This window comes from Medicago sativa, chromosome 2 (assembly GCF_051527215.1).
Source record: "Medicago sativa cultivar Bolivia chromosome 2, Bolivia_mono, whole genome shotgun sequence".
Lineage (NCBI taxonomy): Eukaryota > Viridiplantae > Streptophyta > Magnoliopsida > Fabales > Fabaceae > Medicago > Medicago sativa.
In genome coordinates this window covers 64,788,010-64,813,922 of record NC_140750.1, presented here as the reverse complement: position 1 = coordinate 64,813,922, position 25,913 = coordinate 64,788,010, and the positions used below count along the sequence as shown (strand labels likewise).

General features: G+C 33.0%; 1 protein-coding gene across 1 annotated transcript; it reads right to left on the bottom strand.

The window, feature by feature from the left end:
• Positions 1-738: 738 nt before the first annotated feature.
• On the bottom strand, positions 739-7,745 carry LOC146949698 (F-box/kelch-repeat protein At3g23880-like). The gene is made up of 2 exons (XM_085745639.1): positions 7,646-7,745; positions 739-2,087 (listed from the first exon to the last, which is right to left on the bottom strand). The coding sequence occupies exons 1-2, from the start codon at positions 7,708-7,710 to the stop codon at positions 995-997; spliced, it is 1,158 nt and encodes a 385-aa protein (XP_085601765.1). The 5' UTR covers positions 7,711-7,745; the 3' UTR covers positions 739-994.
• Positions 7,746-25,913: the final 18,168 nt, after the last annotated feature.

Here is a 25,913-nt window from a genome sequence, read left to right as displayed (position 1 = left end):
TTGAATGCTTCTAAGCTCCATAATGATGGAAGGTTAACATGAACTAACAACAAGGCTTCCTCAAATAGATTAACTAACAACAAAGCTTAGACCCTTATTATAATACTGCCATCAAAAAGTCACCAAAAAATAACATGTAATTTGAAGAACATTGACACTATTGTAATCCTAAATCAAACACATCAAATAAAACTTTAAGCAGATGTAATTTGAAGCAACATTAAGTTAACCTAGGACTTCTAGGTCAACCATTGACCCTTATTATTGCAGATACACACACAAACAGTATACAACCATTGACCCTTATTATAGTAAAAACACAATCAAATCAAGAGGCTCTTATAGATAAATTTTCTCTCTTTACTTGTGTATTCTTTGAGTGACAACAAGAGGCTCTTATGTACAAACAGAAGGCAATCATATAACAACAAGAGGCTCTTAATAATCATCAATTGAGAGAGGTTTCCGAGATCCATAATTTACCTTGTTAGCACATTATTCCACATGTCATAACCACGATGAATTGAGACCATAACATAGAAGAAGGAAAATAAAACTCTGCAATTTAGAGAAACATGACATGCACCTTATGTTGCAAGCACCATTGCAGCACTGCAAAAGGCACCATTCCAACAGTGGGAAAATTTACCAGAAATCCAATTTTCAAAAGGCACCATTGCAGCACCGCAAAAGGCACCATTCCAGACATTATTATAATTCAGATTTTAGAAAATCAAATGACAAACCATCCAATACAATATATGATTGTGAACTATTAAAATGTAATGCACACGAGAAATCCAAAAACTCTAACTAACATAAAATTGAAATAAGAACTTTTCACCCTTCCATCAAGCATTAATCAACAATGATCCAACAAGTCACTGATTATCAGCCTCGACAAAAGGAATAACATAAACAAAAAATTAACCATATATATGTTGCGGTTGAATGTCATGTTCAAGTGACAAATCATATCATCTACATCCTGACATTAAGAACAAGGTGATATCAGACTTTCAATGTAGACTTCTGGGTCCATCCAACCACCAATGTTTTGAATCTCAGGAATCTCCAAAGTTCCATCTTTGGAATCGTAAACAAACAACTTCAATTTGTGACTTTCCAACTCCTTAAAGTCCATCAGCAATTGTTCATCCTCAGAAATATATAAAGCCTTTGTATAGCGGCACAAACCCCGATCTTCCATGTAAGGAACACAGTACAATCTAGTCCAAGACTTTTTATTTCCATATTCCTTCATAACCCAAACATCAAAAAACATATCACAACTTGCAAAGACGCACAAGCAATCCCTCAAAACCCCCAAATCCCCCAAATTTGTCAAAGGATCATTCTCGATATCAGGCAGCGAAAGCGTTTGATACGACTCCTTCTCCAAATCAAGAGAAACAATGACACACAAAGAACTCACATCGTCTAACGACAACCAAGTAATAGTGCCACTCACAAATATTCCATACCCACAAAACGGGCTAGAATATGGGAAGTCTGGTATCCTTCTCCATGTATCCGTACCCAAAGTATGAACCCTTACTTCCTCTCTGTCCTCCACAAGAGAAACTGCAACAATCTTATATTTATCAATGCAATGATCATACCCAAAGCTATACGTGGAGAAAGGTTTGTTATCCAAGGGAGGTAATAATTTGAATGTTCTGATGGAAGGATTCCACAAAACAGGTGGACCCACACCAGGACCATCATACATTGTGAAACAAAGGATGCCATCGCAAGAGCGCACGTGCAAAGGAGAATCGTATTCAATTTTGAGACAATCAGGGTAACTGACTTGTGTTTGGTTGATAGTAAACGTTGGAAAATCAGTGGGCATTGGGGAATCAAAGAGAACTAACTCGTCTAAGTCGTTGGTAGAGCTTAGCATGAGACGGTGGCGCGTGTTTGACATACGAAGATGTTTTTTAGCGAATTTGGGATCAGAAATTAACGAATTGAAAGACTTACAGAGACATTGAAGTTGAAGGAGGAGTTTCACCGGGAGTCTGCATAGAATATCAGCGATGAGATCAAATGGAAGAGTGGGCAGTGGCGGAGCGGATGTTGTTAGGGTTCCGGTGGAGGTAAGAGTGAATTCTTGCATGTTAGTTGTCACTGTCTTCTACGGTGAACCAGGGTTTTGAAACTAACTTAACAACGGGCAGCACTTTGGTCCATTAAATCTGGGCCATTAATGACACCAAGATAGATGTGTTATGTGGCTCAGATGCAATGATAATGTGTTTGTATGGTCCAGATTTAATGGCACGGTGCCATTAATGACACCAAAGTGCTGCCCCTGCCCCTTAACAACTACTCTCTTCTTTCGTTTAACTGTGCTAACTGCTAAGCATCACAGACCCTTTCGTTTAACCATGGAGGAACACTTGCTTGGACACAAACCCAAATCAAAATATTTGGGCGCGCACACACACAAAATCAAGAAAAAATTAAAGAAATATAAAATATTTGTGACTAAATAATTTTTATTTAATTTTGTTAGTTTTACGTGAGTGTGCTCAAATAATATTTATTTGAGGTTGTGTTAATCAAAGACTTTTTCTTAACCGTGACTCACTATCAGAAACATAAATGAAATGAATAATGTTTGGACACACGTATCAAAAGATTTTTTTTATAAGTAGTCTACCGGTTAGAATTCACCTTTTTCAAAGTGAATAAGTGGGGTGTTCGGGGTTCGAACTCCGGCCCCTGCATATAACAAATGCATGTTCCTGTCAACTGAGTTATGCTCACGATGACAGATTTTTTCTAATAACAAAAAAGAAATTTATAATAAAATTATTTACTCCATCCGTTTCAAAATGAGTGTCGTTTTAGGTGTTTACACACATATTAAGAAATGCAATGATTAAAAGAAAGAGAATGGTTATTTTACCAAATTATCCTTATTAACTATTGGTTAGTTTTAAAAGTAATACTTTGGAAGTAGTGTGCAGAGTATTAATTGGAGGGTACAATTGAAAAGAAAAAGTTATTATTGCATTGGAAATTGAAAGTGACATTTATTTTGAAACAAATTTTTTTGGCTAAAGCGACACTCATTTTGAAACGGAGATAGTATTTTGACAAAAAGGTTCTTTTTAAGTGTGTGACCAAACACTATGCATTATGTTTGTGCTCATACAAGAATGTCGTTTGAGTATGTATATAGAAGATTTTTTTTTAGGCCCCTCATATCTCCTTAAGCCCTTTAAAATTACAAAACTACCCTTAATAACATGTCTTGTAGATAATTACTAGATGCTCATTTAAAAAAAAAACATTTTCTTTTTCATTTTAAAAATTATATTTTGTACCTTCGGTAGATAACTACCGGATTATTGCTCATTTTACCCTTTTTTAGGTAACAAACATACATCATCCAAACATTCTCTTTAATCTTCTCGCATCTCTCCACCAACCCACTTCCTCCACTCTTTCACTGTGATTACCTAACCAAATTCATACATAACCAAACCACCAATTTCAACTCACTCACCCCATGCGAACGCCGAATCCTCACCGTCAAATCATCAATTATCATCAAAACCCACCAAACCTGCTAATTGAGTGAATATTGTGCAATTTGTTCTATTGATTGTGATGAAAACACAAAAAAAAAAAAAATCGCTAAAAAATCGCAAGGTTTAGAAACATATTCAAGTTGAGTGCAAAATAGGAAATAATTGCTTAAAAACTGCAATCTGGTTTATATAATGAATATTGGAGTTATCTACCGGATGTACAAAATCAAAACTTTTAAAATGAACATACAGTAGTTATCTACAGAGATATAAAATGGAAATTTTTAAAATAAACATCCGGTAGTTATCTTCTGAATGTACAAAAAGAGAATTTTTAAAATGAACATCCGGGTGTTATCTACAACCCGTGTTATTAAGAACAATTTCGTAATTTTAGGGGGCCTAAAAAGATATGGAGGGGGCCTAAAAAGAAATCTTCTTGTATATATAATATATCAACAACTTAACTGTGCTAACCACCATAGCCCCATACTCATTACGGGCCGAACATCGAAACATTATGCGTGCAAGGTGTATTTATAAGAGAATTGCTCATTCACATAAAACTTCTTAAAATACCATCACAAGTCACGTTCGATATATACCAACGTGAGTTAAGTCACGCTCGGTATATACCAACATGACTTAAGTCGCGTTGCGTTCTGGTATAGAAAGAGAACAACAAACATTCTACCATACGTTTACATTTCAATTGTCTGATCTCAAATGAACAGGCAAAATTGTTGCAACATATTTTGTTGTTGTATAGTATAAGCCATCCGATCTAATCTAAAATTAACAATCAAAATTGATTACAGGTGAAACTGTGTGCGATCCCCGTCCATCCTAAAAAATTGTGCTTTCCTTATGGGTCATATTGGTCATGCTTAATGAGAAAAGAGCGCACCTATGCTTATTTTTGTACACCAAAAGAGTTACTCAAGCATGTGATGTGAGGCATTATAACTCTATGCCTAGAGGGGAGTTTAGATTTGAAATTTTAGCTTAATTTCAAAATGGTTCAAACCAATTTCAAAGTTTTATACACAAGTAAAATATAGAGTATTGTTGTACCAAAAATGAAAAATAAAAAAAAATATAGAGTATATTCTTTTTACTTTGTATTTTCTCAGTATTGATGCCCATGTGTATGGAACATCGGTTGAAAATGGTAGAAGAAAAAAACCGGTTGAAGAAAAATATTGATAGAGAAACTAAATTATCTCGGTTTAATTTAGTAAGAGACTAAATATGGTCATTTTTTCGTAGAGGACTAATTTTGGCACTGTACATTTTGTGAGGAACCAAAATGGTTCTTCACTCACTTTGAAAAATACTATCAAGTTGTCACAAATTTTTGAAATTTCAGTAATATCATTTACCATAGTTTAACTTGCAGCCTAAACCTGTCATGTGTAACATTGGTTTAGGCATGCAAAATACTCTAGATTCATGGCCATCATGTGTAACATGGGTTTAGGCATGAAAATCAATCCAAAATCCAATCCGGTCCAAGCGGTTTCTACAAAAGGACATCCAAACACAAAATAATTTTCGTCAAGTAAATTGTGTCTAACCCCTCCAAAAAAAAAAGAAGTAAATTGTGTCTAAAAACTGCTTAATTCATTGCACATTCACTTTCACATAGTTTCTATTGAACCTCATTTCAAAGTAAGCCTATCGTAGTGTTGAACCTCTTTTATGGTCTTATCTTCTGATTCTAATAGGACAAGAGAGGGATTGATTGAGTAAAGCAACCTCCTATCAAGCAAGTTTATCAGAAGAGGAAACCAAATAAAGGGACAGAATAGTGACTTGGGTTCTTCATATTTTTTAAACCATTTTTCAGCATTTAGATTCTATGGTTCTGTTAGAACAGTACTTATCAGGAAAGGGAGCTTAGTTTACTTTGGAAAACCATCAGAAGAAATGAAGTAGTTCCTATAGAAACATAACTGATGTATCCTTATACAATCAGATTTGGAGGATAAAGTGCAAAATGCAGAAGTTGAAACATAAAATGGAAACCGTTAAATGACTTATTATTTAGTTTAATAAGTATACATGATACAAAAGGTGAACATGGCTTATTAATTTCATTTTTACCTATAAATAGAATGAATAGAGGAGCATAGTGGCCTGTCACCAAATTAGCAAATCAAGGAGCATATTTCATCATGTTAAAAGTAACTTGTCACAAAACATAACAGTAAAGGTGTGGACAAGTTTCACAACATAAACGGTATCACCGCTCTATCAAAATCAAAATAAATAACAGTTTAAATCATCCTAATATCTATGGAGTCCAATGAGAAATACTTGTATTTACCAATCCCGATAATGGTTTTTGTTACTTCTAGTTATATTTAAAGCAAACAAATGTGAATTATTAACAAAGTCATGAAAAATTAAACAGGACTAACATAACATCTCCCCTCTTTGCATCACAACAGTATCTTTCAAGTAATTTGTGAGAGTATACCCTACCAGAGTTGAATCTTTGGATAACAGCAATTGAACCCGACCACCAACACGGTAACATGCCTGTATACAGACAGTTCACTATTCAACATCAAATAAAAGGTCATTTCTAGCCTATCTGTCTGAATCCAATCACAAAGGATCGAAACAAATTTAAGACCATTCCAAAATTCCCCAGAGCGACAGAAGCAATATGTATGCATCGACACCAGGAAATCTCAACAGACCTAGAATAGAATCAAGTAACCAATGCCATAAAAGCAAACTGCCAATCAAATCCATCACAACCCTACCGACCTGACTACGAAAGCTCTAATTATCACATATATGCAGCTGAAACAAACTAACTACGATGAACCATTTTCAAATTATGACTCGAGTATGTTTTGTTAAAGTCGTTGACGTATGACTAGATCCTTGAAGTAGTAATGTTTTATTCTTATGATTAAGTTGCTTAAATTTTAGCCTGGCTTGCTTCGTGTAATCTAATTTATATTCATAACCTCGATATCTAAGTTGTTTCAAATGCAAATTCCAGATGTATTTAATCGTAATTTGTACATTTAGATATAAATGTGATATCTCAGTATCTCCCTCAATTACCAAAATGTTGGAACATGCATGTTGAATGTTTCTAAGCTCCATAATGATGCAAGGTTAACATTAACTAACAATAAGGCTTCCTCAAATAGATCAACTAATTAGTTATAACGACAAAACTTAGACCCTTATTATAACGCTGCCATCAATAAGTCCCCAAAGTGAAGTGAGTAATATAAAGCAAAGAACATTGACACTTACTGTAATTCTAAATCAAACACATCAAATAAAACTTCAAAATGTAATTTGAAGCAACACTAAGATGCAGATACACCAAACAATATACAAAATCTTAGGTTACAACTTACAACAAGAGAGGTTTCCTAGATCCATAATTTACCTTGTTATCACATATTCCACATGTCGTAACCACGATAAAATGATACCATAACATAAAAGAATGAAAATAAAACTCTGCAATTGAGAGAAACATAACATGCATCTTATGTTGCAAGCATCATTGGGAGAATTTACCATAAATCCATTTTCAAAAGTCTACATATGTGCTAAAGCAGACATTATAAGTAACTCGGATTTTAGATAAATTTTAGAAATTCAAATGACAAATCATCTAATACAATATATGACTGTGAATTACTTAAAATGTAATGCACGACTAGAAATCCAAAAACTCTTAACATAAAATTGAAATTAAGAACAACTTTTCACCCTTAATCAACAATGATCCAACAATTGAATTAATCAACAATGATCCAACAAGTCGCTAGTTATCTGAGGGCATTGGGGAATCAAAGAGAACTAACTCGTCTAAGTCGTTGGGAGAGCTTAGCATAAGATGGTGGCGCGTGGTTGACATTCGAAAATGTTTTTTAGCGAATTTGGGATCAGAAACTAACGAATCGAATGACTTGCAGAGGCATCGAAGTTGAACGAGGAGTTTTGCCGGGAGTCTGCATAGAATTTCAGCGATGAGATTGAATGGAAGAGTGGGTAGTGGATGAGCAGTTGTTGTTAGGGTTCCGGTGGAGGTAAGAGTGAGTTGATGCGTCTTCGTTGTTTCCTCCGTGAGTGATTGAACAGAAACGACATCGCTTTGATCGTCGTCATCACGGTCTGGCGTCATTGCGGCTCTGTTGAACCTCTTTCGCAATAGGGTTTTGAAACTAACGTAACAAGGTACTCCTCCTTTCGTATGAGTATGTATTTATAGTAGCAACCTACCTGCACCCGTGCTCTAGGGTTTTCAAATCGTATTTATAATGTTTATTTTATTGAGAAATAAAAAAATTAATGATAAAAAAATGATATTGATGATAAAAATATTGAAATAGTTTTTTTTTTTTAAGTTGACTTAAAATATATGTAAGTGACATATAAATAACATATATTTATAATAGAACACCAATTAACATTTAAAAAAATAAAAAATCAAACTCAATAACAAACTTTTTAACAAAAAAATAACCATATTAGAGCAAGCAAAGTAGACAAATAAGTAGATAAGGTTCTAGTTCCTTCTTAATTGGCTATTATACATATACCAAAAAATCATAAAAGCTCATGAGAAAGGTTCTTCATCATCAAAACTACCACCATCGTCAACACCATCGTCAACATCACCAGCATCCTAGCATCCTGACTATCATCATCAAATTCAGCCTCCGATAAAATACCTTATTCATCATTAATCGTAACCTAACTTTGAATTATTTTAACCTTCACCTAATTCGATATTGCATCTACAACTACTTTGCGCATCATTATTTTTTTTTTGAAGGAACTTTGTGCATCATTATTAGCAACATCAATTTCCACAATATTTCGATCCACAACAAGAGAATGTCGTTGATGAAGGAAGAAGAAAATGTCATTGGTGAAGGTGAGTATAATCGGAATTATTCTATCTTTGGTAAGAGTGAAAATTTTGTTTCTAAATTTAGAGTGAGATCGAAAAAGGAAAAGAAAAGGATTCTAGGTTTTTTTTCCTTTAAAATTTTGTTTAGTTTGAGTTTTTTTTTTAAAGAAATAGTTTTTTCAAAATAAAACTCAAGGACTCATAAACTCGTCATAGACTCGCGATTTTGTACGAGTCTACCAAGTCTACCTCAAAGATAATTATATGCGTTAATTCCACCAGTTTTTGCCTTTTAGACTCGTTCGCTCGTACTAGTCTATAAATCTACTCGCGAGTTTGACAACCATGGTCTCTAGTGTGTTTTTATGCATATTTGAAAATTGTTTGTCTTTTTATTTATATAAATTCATAAATAATAAATATGTATCTCGAGTAGAATTTTTATACTATAAATTATTATTTAGAAGATACATAAAAAAAAGTCAATTTACCTAATTAATTAGTGATTGATTCTTATCTCATGTATGAATTGTACATCAATATTATTTACTGATTCATTGATTAGTAACTAACATTTATTTGGTGTTTTTCATAATCATACTTTCAAAAGTTACAATAATTAATAATGAATGAATAAAATAATTTTATAGTATGGCAATATGATAAACAAAAAGTAGAGGTAAAATATTGTTCCAAAAGAAACAATCTTAAAAATGTATTATTTTTTGAAGAGTAGTTGTATGTCTTGTAATATAATAATAAATATTAATCCCATGAATAATTTAGTGAGAAATATTTTACAAATTTAATGGGAAAAACACATGGATTAATGTGTTTGGATTTTTTTTTCTTCTGCCCCTATCAACAAAAAAATTGATATGTCTACCCCTAGTTCAAAATTATTTTTACAAATGCCCCTGTTCTTCTTTTAACTTGGCGAGCATCAGCATTTTTTCAACTTCTTCTGCAAGCTTGCAGGCTTTTCAGAACTTTATGTAAGTTCTGCATATAGAATGGCGATCAATTCTTTTTTTAATTTTCTTTTCATGTTCTTGGATTGAAACGGCGAGCAAAGCCATTTTTTATTTGACTGCCATGGTTCCATATTTAAATTGCCGAGCATGCCATTTTAAGTTCATTTAATTTAATTTTTTTTGAAAGAAGGTTCATCTAATTTAATGTATACGTTGTATTATTATTTTTTAATGGAATTGCGATCATCGTTTATCCTACATTGTATATAAATATTTTTAATTAAAAAAATAAAAATTATTAATAAATACACATGCGAAATGATAATAATAATAATAATTATATTAAGATAATTCGGAATAAAATACATTACGAAGAAAATTAACTACTGATGATTAACTGTCGGACAATTCCTGCGAATATGACCGGTTGGATGTAGTACTCATGGACACAAAATTAGGATAAGATAAATGTAATAAATGTTTTAAGTTTGTAACAATGTTTCATTTTAATGTATTTTTGGTAAATGCTTAATAAAAAAAATCATTTTAGGTTGTTTTTTTAAATTCAAGAAAAGTGGTTTTTTAATAAAAAAATTGTAAAACAAAAGTTAGACCGAAATAAAAAAAGGAAAAAATATAGGAAAAAAAAATGGCATGTTCGCCTTTGAAAATATAGAAATGCAATCTTTCAAAAAAATAATATAGAAATGGCATGCTTCCTAGTAAATAGAACACAAATAGTAAATAGGAATGGCTTGCTCGCCAATTCAAACAAAGAACATGAATAAAACACTTTAAAAAAGACCTGCTCGCCAACTTAATTCAAACAGAACCTGCAAGTTGCAGAGAATTGTTAGAAAAATGTCATGCTCGCCAACTTAAAAGAAAAACAGGGGTATTTGTAACATTAATTTTCAACTAGGGCCAGACATAACATTTTTTTTTTTTGTGATAGGGGCAGAAGAAGAAAAATCGTCTGTGTTTTGTTCTCTTCATATCAAGGTGACATGTGGCAATAAAATAACCCCGCCGTCTCCCTTAAATCATTTCTTGGTTTGAGTTTCAAAGCAAAGCAAAGACCCAAACAATGTTTCAATTTTTTTTGTTCTTGAAAAAAGCCAAATATATTATTAATAACAAAAGACACCGGATATGCCGAAACACAAATTACAAAATGAGAAATCATATCTGTACAACTGGCAACTTTTTGACAATTGTCTCTCTCATACTCAAATCATGTTCTTATTATCTCTCTTCATTTTTTCTCTCTCTATTGTTTTTGACCAATAAGAAAAGAGAAAAAGAAAGTTGTCATCAAAATTATCATAAATGGTTGTTCAAATATCACTACTTTTACAAGTTACACCTTTGGATTTAGCCGAGAACGCCCGAACTGCAAAAAAGATTAAATCAAAATTCCAAAGCTAAACAACCACTAAACTTTAGAATGCCACTACTTTAATTCTAGCGACAGCTGCCTCCCCTCACAATGAAGCACAAGATAACTGAAGATTGAAGCAAGGCATCCCGCTCTAAGCATGAAAACCAAAGTAGCTTAACTGATCCAGTCGCTGCGAACTCACCAGAACCACGATCACAAGGCACCATAGCAAAAGGAGAGCACCAACAAAAACTGACACCAGCCACAAATTGACATCTAGGACTCCATAAACATCCCCAAAGCGAGAAGATCGAACAATGATAATAAGAGACTTCACTATATTTTTCAAACCTCAATAACACCAAGACACACCCTTGGATTCATGCACCAATGCACATTGTTATAGTTGATACAATTCGACTTAATGTTCAACTAGTCTTTAAAATTATAGGCTAACACTAGTTAGTTTTTAATTTTTTGGTATTACCTTAATATACCTTTATATGACTAAAATTGTTGTAATTTTCTTAATTATGGATTAAATTTAATATATTAATTTTAAAAATATATTATATTTTATTTTGTTATGTTTGGCCATCTCACAAAAAATTGGCTAGCGTTGTGTTGATATAAGATTTTTGATCTAAAGATCTAAAAATTGGCTAAATTCAATAATAGGGTTTTCCAACAGATATATCCTGAAGATCTACTTAAGCTAACTTCAACATCAGTTCGAATTTGACAAACTAGTCATGGACCTAAAATGAAGCTCAAGTTTAAATTGAATATATAGAACAGAATCAACTATGCAAGATGTACATTGAATATCCTCTCTTATAGAGTAATCATATTTTAATCAAGAAATTATATTATATATATCATCCTTTAGATACTTATCCCAGACCCAACCATTTGAATAATTGCCTAGTAGGGTATGGAATCCTTGAAAGGCTTACAATAGGTAATTCATTTTCAAGTGGGTGGGTTTAGCCTAAAAGAACTTCGATAACACTAGGGTATATGCTTGGAGAGGCTAGTATGATACTCAGGGGAAGCCTGTAGAGGCTGGACAGTACTTGGTGTCTGAAGAGCTGTAACAATATACTTGTAATTTGGAGAGACAGAGTAGAAAATACTCAAAGTTTTGCGAGACTTAAAAAATTAATACATGTAAAGCCATGACAAAAAATTAATACATGTAAAGCCATGACAAGATGTAAATAATCCTCAAAGCCGTAGAGGTAGAGTTAAGAATCATCAAAATCTTAAGGGGCGGAGTTAAAAATACTCAAAGCAACAAGAGGTTGAGTTAAGAATCCTTGAAACATGGAGAGGCAAAGTGAAGAATACCCAATCCTGAAAAGGCAGATTTAAGAGTACTTGAAGTCATTCGAATGAAGAAAGAAAAATTTCTCTAGAAAGGGAAACTAATAAAAATCTTCGTGTTTTCTCTTTACTTTAAACGTTCTTGTTGAAATTGACTCAAAATTTTGAATGTTGAAGTTCTGGAAAATTCGTGGCATGATTGCTGGGCAACGTGGCACAATTGGATGGTTCAAGTCTGGGTTGCCACTAGAAAAATCGTGACACGATCCAGGAGGAACGTGGCACGATTCAGTTGGATAAGGGATAGTACAATACTGTTACCTGCTCCATCATGGCACGATGGGAGGAAACGTGGCACGATGTTGCGTATTCCTGAACACTATTTAAGGCTTCTTTCTTGAAGTTTTTGAGTGTGGCTTTGAGCGAGAAACTTGGGAATACAAAAGAGGTAACTTTAGGGTTGAGTGTCTTTGTAGTGAGGTTCTCTTGAGAGTTTGGAAACATTGTAATCACCTTGGGTAATGAGATTTCACCATTGGAAGGATCAAAAAACTTCCTTTTGTGTTTTCTCTTAGGATTCATTGAGAGTGTGGGTGACTTTAAAAAAGAGGAGTGATATTTGTACAACTAATATTAAACAACTTTAGTGACAACCACTTTTTTCTCTTGTGATTGGACAAAAATAATGGAGAGAGAAAGAAGAAGAGAGAGAATAAAAACACATGTGAGTATGAGAGAGATGATTGTTTCAAAAGTTGTTAAAAAATGGTTGTACAAATATCATTTCTCTTCAAAAAAAGGGTAGAAATTAGATTTTGTTCTTTGTGAGCTCTTGTGCTAATTTCTTGTAACTCATTTTTATCTCTTTCGTCTTAGTGGATTGGAGAGCTTCTCTCTCCCTCAGAGTAGGTCATATTGGACCAAACTGGGTTACCAATCTTTGGTGTGTTTGTTCCTTTCTTTCATTGCTTATCTTTATTGCTTTGATTATGCTTGTGGTGTTGTTCTACACTGACTTAAGTCTATTTTTTGTTGTTGTTGTTGTTGCTTGAGGCTATTTTTGCTCATTGATTACCACTTTCTTTGCTCCACGCTTCTTTATTTTCATTAGTGTGATTTTGTCCGAATTCACAACAGTTCTTTATGTCTATTCTTCAAATTACTTAAATCAAGTGTTTTAACTAAAAATAAGAATAACTTTGATAAAGAATTTAAAGAAAATGTTTTAGAAAGTAAAACACAATTCAAAGTCCCTTCTCATTTCTTGCCGTTTACATCACCTTCATACATAAAAAGATAGTTTCTTCCATGTTAACAATAAGAAAACTCACGTCCCAAGTAGAAAAGAAATAAAGCCTATAAATCCTCGTAAGCTTAACTCAGTTGGTAGCAATATCAGTTGGTAGGGAATTGCATATTATATGCAGTGTCGGGGTTCGAACCCCAGACACCCCACTTGTTCACATTTAAAATGTGTGAGCTCTAACCACTAGGCTACTTGACCAAAAAATAAATAAAATAAAGCCCATACTGAGTTTATAAAGAGATGTGTCCCTCTCCTAATATTGTATTTAGAGCTTATCCAAGATGCGTTGAGTTACTGCTTTAAAGTCATCACTGTCGCCATTTGAATCATGCTTTAGATGTCCAATCATGAGCGTGGAAAAATATGTTTTAGAGCTATACATTGGATGAGATATGATATAAATATGTGTTTATAAGTGGTGGGTAATTCCCAGGGGCGGAGCTAGCTAGTCTGGAGGGTGTGCACCTGCACACCCTAGAATTCTAAATTTGAAATTTTTTTTTACTGCCCCTATGACAAAAAAAATTGATATATCTGCCCCTAGTTGAAAATTATTGTTGTAAATGCCCTTGTTCTTCTTTTCATTTGGCGAACATGTCATTTTTTCAATTTTCTGGGTACAACTCTGTGCGTTCTGAATTTAAGTTGGCGAGCAGGAATTTTTTAAGTTTTTTTTCTTGTTCTTTATTTCAAATGGCGAGCATGATTTTTTCTTTTAATTTTTTTTTTGTGTTCTATCTTTTAAATGGCGAGCATGCCATTGTTATATTAACATATTTGGTGCCATGAACATATTTTGTCAAACCAACCACTGCAACGTGTGTAATGTGAACAGCCCTAGCTACTTGCTTGCTGTAACTTTTTTAATTTTCTCAATGCTACCATGTTTGTATTTTGTAGATATAAAATTGCTTTTTATACAGCAATGGCATGCTCACCATTTTATATGAAGTGCAAAAATGGCATGCTCGCCGTGTTTTGTATATGGAGGAAGGGATAAAAAATTAGCTTGCTCGCCAATTGAATTTACAAACATGAAAAAAACTTAAAAAAATGTTGCTCGCCAAATTAAATGTAGAGCTCACTCAGACCATGCTGCAAAACCTGCAAGCTTGCAGAAGATGGTTGAAAAAAATGCATGTTCGCCAAATGAAAAGAAGAACAAGGGCATTTACAACAATAATTTTCAACTAGGGGCAGATATATCAATTTTTTTGGTCATAGGGGCAGTAAAAAAAAATTCTTCTAAATTTTACATCAGTTATACTACTATTATGGCTATTTGCACATCCCGGTACTTTTGTTTTGCACCTCACCAAAGACTAGGCCGGACTGATGCGCTCATGCTCTGATATTGATTGGCAAACTAGTGTGACATGTTGACTTTTAAACTGTCGTTCATAGTTATTTTATTATTCAGATGATTTTTATTTTCACTTAAAAGCCAAAAACACATGAAGATTTATTATTTTGATGATTTTTATTTTCACTTAAAAGCCAAAAACACATAAAGATGGGGCTGCTACTACAATTAATCATCCATTACACTAGGCAAACACATTTGTTACAATACACTAGTCAAACACATTTGTTACAACTTCGCAAATAAATTATATAATATATATTATTGAAAAAAAAATCTTTTTATTCTTTTTTTAGAGGAATCTTTTTACTCTATTCTCTAGTTCTACTTTTATTCTCCTTTTTATGATATGATTAATTGTATATAATGTAAATATTTTTTTTTGAAGTGATCATGTAAATGATATTACTCTTTTGAATTCTTAGTGATAAATACTTGAATTTTCAATTTTTTATTGGATAAAAGTAGCACAAATGTAAATTTAGTGGTTGAAATTATAAATTAATAAGAAAAAGAGTTTAATTTCTATTCACCAACTCTAACGTTATTTTACACATGGATTCAATTATGTGTTTTTATGTCATTAATGAATATAACAACTAATGTATTTTCGATCACATTAAATGATCACAAGGTTACATTAAATGGGTATAGTTTGCTAATTTACATCTTAGTGTTTTTAGGTTGGTGTAAATTAGGAGTTTTTTTTTTTTTTTACCAACACATGTTGGCTCAGTTGGTAAGGAACGGGCCACTTCCCCTCAGAAGGTTGTGTGTTCGATTCCCGCTGCCGATGTGAGGACGGTGTTGGTGGGTAATCTGTAAGTACCTCTGTAAGTGCCCTTTGGGCTCGGAGGCCTGCCCTGACCCTAGTGGTGACCGGAGCCGAATCCACCTAAACTTTTTGTAACCAAAAAAATTAGGAGTTTTTTTTTTAAAGAGGTGGTTGTAAATTAGCCGTGTGTGTCTATATATATAATATTAAAATTTATAATATCATTAAAATATGAAATTGAAAATTTTGCACCCCCTGATCCAGGATCCTGGATCCGCCACTGGTAATTCCTGCTGTATAACTAAGCATAATATTATCTCAAAAACATAATCAGTATATTAATATAAGCATGAATTCCTTCAAAAAAAAATATAAGCATGAATTAAATGTTAATGAGAATAAACTAGAGAGAAAGGCCAAGTAAACTTGTTGATCTTGATTGTACCAAAAAAAAAAACTTATTGATCTTAAAGATTGTTTTAGAATTTGGCCACCCATACAATTCTCTCACCATCTTCAGATAACTCGAATCAAACTCACAGTAGAACGAACAAACGACGAGGTATTAGTCTGAGACGTACATGAATTTTCGCGTAATATACATTAATGTCAGAACCGACAAGAATATTATTTTATCAGAATAAGAAACCTAGAGTTGTGTATCACATTAATATGAAAATTGGTTTTGGTTGATTTTGTATATGACTCAAAACAAGCTTTTTTCAAAGGAGAGAGTTGTTTTTGATTTTGATACTGATCAAAGCAAGTCAACCAGACCTTCAAAACTACGGAAGGTCTACTTGTTGAGAAAATGATTAAAATCCTTCTTTCAATGTTTTTATAATAACAACTTTAACTTATATTTTATGAGTTCTCAACTTATTGCAATTTAGCATGTGCTCTTGATTGTATTTAATATTAGACGGGATAGAAATAATTATGAGCAAAGCTAAAAACAAAGGAATAGAAAAAATGGAAGAAGATTCTGAGAACGTTCTCTGACCAGACAAATATGATAATGAAAATTCACCCCAATTGACTATGGAAGATCTCTACAAAAACAAAGGCTTTTAATATAGTCACTTAAATGCAAGAAAGTTGCTTTTTTGACTCCAAAAACTTCCTAAAAACACATTGAAAAGACGAAATTACACCCATGTTTTTCTATTATAAACAAATATTATTTATGCTATTTACAAAAATGTCCTTTTAATTAAAATAAAGTTTAATAGAGACAAAAGGGTGTTTTAGTAAAGTACAAGTAGGTGCAGCTTGTTAACTTGCACCTTAGTGTTTTTAGGTGGGTGCAAGTTAACAGCCCTCATATATATATATATATATATATATATATATATATATATATATATATATATATATATATATATATATATATATATATATATATATATATGGTTTTGCTAGAAGACACCTTTTATGAAGGTGTCTTTTAGCAAAGTTATAACTAAAATGTGGAAATCACACCTTGAGGTGTGGATTGCTAAAAGACACCTTGTGGTCATATCAAACATCACTTCCATATCTTGAACATTTTTATTAAAAAGGGCACTAGCCAAAACATGTTGTACTTTATGGGGATTATCTCCTTGCCAGTAAAACTACTAAATTCAAAATCTGGAATTGTACCCCGAAAAAATGAATATGACTCCTTATAAAGAAATATGACTCCTATGTTAGACCAAAATTGCTTAAAAGAACAAAACCCTTAAAAGTTTTGATCATAACAAGGCATTATACAAAGCATGCTTGAGAACAATTAGGATTGACTAATGGGTATTAAGTGTGCAGGAAATTCAAAGTACAAAAGTAATATACTACCTCTAGAACAAGAAGTTAAAGAACTTTATAGAAAGCCAAAGCTCTAGACCAAAGAAAGACTATGGACATGAAGTCAAAGCTCTGCATTATCGATCAAAGCTCTGGATTTTTATGAGCTTTGTGTCATAGATAATGGCAAGGCTTTGCAACAAGATTAAGGTCAACTTTGTGAAAGTCAACATACATACTTCCACATATTCTAACATGTTCATATATACTATTGTAATGATATACATACTTGTTCCTAGAGTTTATGTAAATACTATCTTTTTATAAACAACTTGTTGTTGCAAGTCTTTGTATTGAGATTAGGAAATCTTCTAGGTTGAGCTAAGAAAATCTAGGACAAAGTTGTCTTAGTATTGTTATTGTAATCAGGATTTGATTATCGTGGAAAAATCCCTTGGAAGTGCGTGGAGACTAGAAGTAATATCGGGTTGTGGGGAGAACCAGGATAAACTATCTGTGTCGTTTCTATCTCTTATCTCTTTATGTTTCGTTGCTATCTAAGTTATCAAAGAATACAAAAAGCAACAAACACAATTCACCCCCTCCCTTCTTCTTGTGTTTTACACACCTTCATCCTAATCTGGAATCATATAAAAAAATTAAAAAATATGACTCCTAATAAGATAAAATATGTCACAAGAAAATTGGGCAAATAGTCATTTTGTTCACTGAATGTGTAACGAATTGTCACAAAAGTCCCTTAACGTATCAAAATTTTAAAATAGTATCTGATTGTGCACTTTGTTAGTCAAAATAGTCACTGACGTGAAATTAATCCCTCAATGCTGACAACAACTCTTTTCTTATAGGGGCTAATATGACAATAAGTAAGTACTTATAGAGACTGATAATATAATAAGTAATTATATTTATGAACTGATATGACAATATTAATGGATCATTTGAAAGTCAAAGATCATTTTGACTAACATAGTGCACAATCAATGATTATTTTGAAATTTTAATATATCGACGGACTATTTTGGCTACTCGTTACTCATTCAGGGATAAAAATGACCATTTCCCGATTTTATTATGATATATTTTAATTTATTAGAAGTGTAATTCGCATAAGTGTCGTTTGGGTTCGAATTTAGGGTTCCTATTTAAATGTCATTTTGATAGTTTAAGGGTACAATTTCTCAATTATACTAACTATTTTTCAATAAAACTATTAATGTTATCTATTTGGAAAACTTAAGTTTTTTTAAACAAAGTTTGTTTTGTGTTATTGTAAATTTAAAAAAACTTTCTTACCTATAATAATGGTTACATGAAGAGTTAAAGTTATATAAATAAGATGAGTAATATTGCGAAAAATTTCAAGTGAAAAGTAAAATAACAATTTTGATAAAATAAAATAAAATAAAAGAATATGTATGCAAAAAAATATTAATTTGTTGGAGAGATGGAGGTTGATGGATGAATTGGTAAGTGTACCAAACCGTAACAAATAATAAAGTGATAAGTTATTCGATTTCCATTCAACGAATCAATTTACTAAACTTATTAGATTCAAAGCAAAAAACGAGTATTGGTTGCAAGATTGATTGATTGCACAATAAGAGATTAGGTTGATTGAAGAAAATGAAAGAGAGTTTGATTTAGAGGTTTGACGGCGATTAGGGTTCTTCGAATCCCCTCTATATTCAGTGTTAGATTAACGCAGGTTTCCACCTTGTAATATAGGTTTCCACCTTGTAATATCTTGGAACCTTAATAGATTAAGGGTTCTTAAATTCATATGTCTTTCTTAAGGTTAAGACAAGGAATGATGTCAATCTATAAAACCTAACCCTTGATGTTGATGACATATCATCTTAGGTTATTTTCAGTATGTTTTTCAGTCATTTTATCAGATATTTAATTCATTACAGAGGAGTTTTAGAAAAGTTGATTGTGGTTTAAGGGACATTTTGCATTTTTTAAATAGTCGTGTAATTATGTTTCTTCCCTAAACCAGATAATTGCATAGTTGTTTTAAGTCTTTTATTGAAAAATCATGTAATTCAACAAACAAGATATCTGGTAGAAGTTATGGAATGAAGATTATCAAGGATTAAGAAATCTTTGAAGACATTACAAGTTGGGGAAATTTTTTCCCAAGTCCCAAGAACAAGTTGATGGAAGAAAACACTCGAAGAATGAAGGGAAATGGCAAAATCTACACCAAAAGATGAAGCCATACGCCCACGCATGATTCACATGCCCCGGGCGCATGGGATAGACAACAACTGCTATCTATCACACTGAAAAGCGCCCCATACACAACCACAAGCGCATTCGTGCATGTTGTTCATAAAAAACAGCTAATTGTTGTTTTTACTCTAATGGGTTTGGAGAAGATTCCTAGAATTTCAACCCAACCCCAGTAGGGAATATGCTTATAAATAAAACTAATTCACTCACAAAAATTCATTCTGAACTTGGAAGTTCAAGATGAAGGCAAGGGCTTGGAGCATCAAGGAGGAGTCTCTAATTTCCTCTACTTTTGTTCTTAGAGTATGCTTATTTCTTTCTAATTATGTCTTTTGTTATCATTAGTAACCTAAAACCTTTTGATTTGGGTTCTAAGATAAATCTCTATTTATTTGTTGGATTTATTAGTGCAAGACTTTTATTTAGTTATGATATGAGTTCTATTTAGTTGTTATATGTTTCAAGCTCGCAACCTTCATGCACTAGGGAGTGTGACATACCTAGACCAAGTGATTAAACTTATATTAAATTAATATTGAAGTCTTGATTAATTCGGAATCGTTGAATATGAATTTTATTCATACAATGTCTTTAATTTTATTAGAGACCATTAGGGTATGTTTTTACATTCTAAGATTTGTGTGTGGTGTGGTTTCTTTATATGACAATTTTAAAATTTTTACATTTGTCTCGTTTCAATTACCTATGAAAGTGTAACTCCCCACCTTAAATAATGATACCAATGTTTACAGAGCCCTAGAGGATTGATGACCCTTTACCCGTATTGCACGCATGACCTTTAGGGTGATGATGAGCAACATGACATCTAGAGGGATAATATTTCACAAACCTAACAACTTAAATAAATCTTTAGCTCATAATTGATAATTGTATTTGCATTAATCTCGACAAAGAGGTAGAGGGGATTAAAAGAATCCAAATCCCCGCTAATAATATGAATTAAACCCCTTCTATATATTTGCAAATCAAACCAACTGTTTTGCACAAACAAATCAAACTTGGAAACATCCCCCAATTTACTGCTTTAATAGGTTTATCTAATTGCCTCATCGAAACAAAAATCTCTTTAGAGATGATTTTACTTACTAATTTATTACTTGGAAATAGTTTGGTGCACTTGCCATATTCAATCACCAACACTAAAGATCAATCATTGAGAAATGTCTTACCACATGTTGAAAAGTGTTATAAAGCACAAAACATATACAACCTAGGTCATAATAAATAAATTAATTCCAAGAAATAAATAGATGTTCATCTTAGAAACCTACTCAAAGGAAGTTTAGTTGCGCATGGCAATAGAAAACATAAACAAGACATAGATACATAACATACTCAAGAGAGGAGTTAGGAAAACCCTAGATGCTCCTTCCACCGCCAAGTTTCTGAATGAATATAAGTTTAGGCAATGGTCTCTATTTACATGCATCTTTTCATCTAGGTTTTGTTGATAATTATGGGCTTTTCCTCCGATCTAGCTTGGAAAATAGTTGAAAACCCACAAAACCGTACATAATGCGTAGGACTTATAAAACCATGCGTAGAGGAGCATTGGACAGTTTCCAAATGGCTTTTTACACCGTCCATGGGCTCTTTTAACGGTTCCTAGGGGCGAATTCTGCAGTTTTTCATCCTTCTTTAAAATGAGTTAGGACTTTGGATGAATTTCCCTCTACTTGCATTATCTTCAAAAACATTCCAAGTACCGCTGATTTTAATTCTTCAACTTCCATAATCCTCCATGATGTCTCTTGCTTTGTCGAATTATATGATTTATCAGTAAAAAGTCTGAAAACATAAACAAAAGAATATGCATGGAAATACATGAATTAGGATCGCCATTGGTTGATTCCTCGCCTCTGATGCCTCCAATCGCTAATACCCTTCCTTAATTTTACATATTTCTCCTTATCAGAGCATGTTTTTCAAGTGAGGCAAGGTGTCTCTATTTATAGGTGAGCAATTTACAATATTTTTGGAACACTCATAGTGCATCATGTATGACGAAGCGACTGAACACCTCCAATTACATTCCATGTTGTGTGAGGTGTATGTTAATGCATGCATCACATATTGTCCAATAGTTGTGCACTTGATCCTTATTCATGGTCATGTGATGCACATCTTATAACATGTCATTAGTGAGCATTGCATCCTTTGTTCACCACTTCCCTTCTCTCATGCACATCTTTGATCCGCATGCAACGACTTCTTATTTGACATAAGAAATAATAAAGGAAAGCATTGTTTTAAGATAAAATATTACACCTAGACATCAGACCAAAAGGAAGACATCAAACAACTACCAATCATCTTTGCGACTCCGTTTGAGAACAAATAAGAGTTAGAATCTAGTGTGGATCTTAACAAAAAAACTTTCCTCCATCATGTTGAATAATGGTGGGCCATCAAAGGACCTGTCTATTTGTAATAAACACTTGCCTACATAGAGTATGGCCTCCTAAGATAACTGATAGGGCTTTGGCAAGTGCACCAAATACTATCGAAGTAGTAAAAATATCGATCCCACGAGGACTGTTTTTAACTTCAATAATTCAAATGCGTTATAAAAATAGGATGTATAAAAGTTTATTTTGGTTTGCCACTAGGCAGTAGATTTGGTTTGATTTTATGAAATCAAATAAAAGAAATAGATTTGATTAAGAAAATATGGAGAGAGATGAGATCAGGTCTGTCGAATCCTCTATGTTTCCCCTAATTGGTTACTGCACCTATTATTACTAATGATTTTCTAGTTTCACGATAGTTAACAAATTAGCCTTAATCAATCCCTTGAGTTAGGACCCTCTTCTTAAACTACAGCCCCTAATTCCTTAGGTGGTCTAATAATCCTTGAAGGTTTAAGCACGTTAACCTAATATCACTAACAAACGATTATCCATTCCTAGACTAACCATGTTTATTAGAACAATTCAATTAGTTCTAAGTCGAAAGCTATGGTCAGTAGTCATTCGTTCTCACAAAATCATGTTTATATTTGATCAGGATATAAAAAGCATTAAGAACAATTGAATTGAATAAAGACTAGAAATTCATTAATAAACAATAAAGTTTCACAGCAACATATGATCAGTTAGGGTTACATAGATTCATCTCTAACCTAATCTCTAAGAGATTTAGCTACTCATAATTGAGTTTACAAATAACATAATCAATGAAAGAATTAAAACATACATAAACTGCGTTAGAGATGATGAAATCCTCTCCGCTGCAGCCTTCTGGGTGTTAAAATTGCACTTTAGCTCTCCAAAATCGTAATCCCCTTTGTTTGAGACTGACTTCAGCTTAAATAGGCAAATCTGGATCGCCCAAAATCGTACCACGATGGCACAATCGTACCACGATTGGTACTTTAAACCCTAATTTCCTTTAAAGCCCTTCTTGAAATCGTATCACGATTAGATGGATCGTACTGCGATCCAACTCCTTCAAAAACATGCTCTGACTTCAAGAAATCGTATTACGATGTTAAAATCGCAATACGATTGGCAGCTTCCAGTTCTTCCAAATTTGTTGCTTTTAACATCTCCTGGATACTTAATATTGCTTAGAACTCTATCAAAATGTCAAAATAAGTCCTAAAAATTACGTAATGACAGCATGTCATCAATAACCCTCGACCTCCATTTCCCCCCCCCCCCCAAAGTCAGGTTAAAAAGGCTTAGATCTCCAACCCCAATTCATCGTCGATTACAATTTTGGCAAGTGCACCAAACCATTCCAAGTAGTAAGTTATCATCTCCTAATGGATTTTCGTTTTCAACTAGGCAATTCACTAAAATTATATATTAAGATAGTAAATCAGGGGGAGTTTGCAAGTTTTGTTTGCTTGGACAAAACAAGTTGATTTGAGTACAGATATAAATAAAATGGTTTGATTCAAAGTTTTAGCTGCGATTAGGATTCTTTGAGTCCCATCTACCACTTTGTTGGACTAATGCAAATTTATCTACCAATTATGAACTAAGGACGATATAAAAGTGGTTAACTTCGTGGGACAGAATCCCTCCAGATGTCATGTTGTTCCTCATCACCCTGAATGTCATACGTGCAATACTGTAAAAGGGTCATCACTCCTTTAGGATTTCGTACACATTGATGTCGTCATTAAAGTATGGACTTACACTCTCACAAATAATTTAAATGAGACAAATATTGAAATTTCTAAATTGTCATATAAAGGAACCACACTACACACGAATATTAGAACCTAACCAAATAAGAATCCCTAATAAATTAAAGACATTATAATAAAATTCATATGTAGCGATTCTGATTAAAGCAAGACCACAATCTTAAACCCTAATCTAAATTCAATCTACGTGCTAGGTATGTCACCTCCTTTGTGCAAGAAAGCATTCATGCGGGAAACAAATGAAAATTAAATATAGAGGTTCATCTTAGAATCCTAATCAAAAGGTGTTTAGTTACACACGATAACAGAATATGTAATCAGAAATAAATAAAACATACTCTGGAACAAAAAATGTAGGAGGCGTCAGACTGCTCTCAAATGCTCCAGCTGCTTGCCTTCCTATTGAACCGCCAAGTTCTGAATAAATATTTTTTTGTGGAAGGAGTTTTATCTATATGCATATTTTCTACTGAGTTTGGGTTGAAATTCTGGGCTTTTTCCTCCAACCCGCAAGGAAAAATCAACACAAAGCTGGTTTTTCACAGAACATTCTAGCATGCGAGGGGAAAATGTCACTTGACATAGAGGAAATTCTCTCTATCTAATGCTCCTAGGCCGCCTGGGTCATGTGCGGGATGCGTCATATTCTTCTTAAACCAACGTTTATTTAAATATTTCCAATAATTGTTTTTTGTTTGGTAAGTCAAAAGTATATTTGACATCTCCCCATCTACAACCAATTCTCAATGTGAAAACACAGACGCAAAAGGATCATCTTGGAATATCAAAAAGAGGTGGTTTCATCCTCAGTGCAGAAAATATATTTTTCACCGTTCTTCGAGTGTTTTTCTTCTCCTACTTGTAATGTCTTCAGAGCCTTATAGAACCTTAAAAATCTTCATTCCGTATCTTCTAAAATTTTCATGAGGTGTCTTGCTTGCTAAATAACATGATTTGTCCATGAAAGACCTAAAAACACCCATGGAATTGTCTGATTTAGGGAAGAAACAAAATTACATGACTTAATTGAAAACACCCTTAAACCATGAACAACTTTTCAAAAACATACTAAAAACAACGTAAGATGACTTGTCATCAACCATTCACGTCTTTCAATCCTCCCCAAAGAAAACTGTCTTTGGATCGAAATAAAAAATTCCATGTCATCTTTAGAAAGAAGTGATAGAAAATAAAAATTAGATTTTTTTCCCAGCTCAACCCTTAATTAATTCAGTTATAGATCATTTTCAACTAAAAGCTTAAAACATTTCGGATCAAGACATGTGAATTTTTTGACAGCAATGTTATATATCCCGAAAGATTTTATGGAGTAGGAGTCACGAAATGCAATCTAACCAATTGAATAAGTTGTTGGCCCAAAAACATGGGGTCATGCTATTTTTATTTTTATTTTTATGAAGAAGTCAAATAAATATTAATCCAATGGTCATTAACTTGTCAACAAATTCACAAACACTTTACCAACTCGCTTTCACAGTATCTGTAACAGCCCGATTTTTCGATTAGATTTATTTATATTATTCTTAATTGTGTTATATGTGCTCTTGTGTGATTATTTGCCTCCGTGTGTATTTTTGGTTGGGAATTGTAAAATTCGGTGTTAGAAGGGTATTTTAGTCATTTTGGACTTAGGGGCATTTTGGTCATGGGTAATTTTGTAATTTTTTTTGCTGAAGGTTATTTTTAGTGCTTAGTGAGAGTTATTATTTTACTAAGTGTTGGAGAGTGGGGTAATTATTTTGTTTACCATTAAGTGACCGTTAGTGTTATATTTTACCGTTAAGTGAGTAGTAACATTTTGGGGTTAGAATAGAAATGGGTTAGGCCCATTAAGACATTGTGAGTTGAGCCCAATTGAGTAGAGCTTATATAAACACTAGTTGGTAGTGAAATTGGGGCTTTACCAACATTTCATTTCATTTCATTTTCAATTAAGATAGAGAGAAATAAGGGTTTGAAGAGGAAGAACAAGAGAAAGGGGTTGGAGGCTAGAGCTAGAAGAGGAATTCATCATCTAGGAGCTAAATTGAGGCTTGGGTTAGAGATTCTTGGTGCTAGAGGTAAGAGGGTTAGGCTTCACTCATAATTTCATAACTTTTCCCTT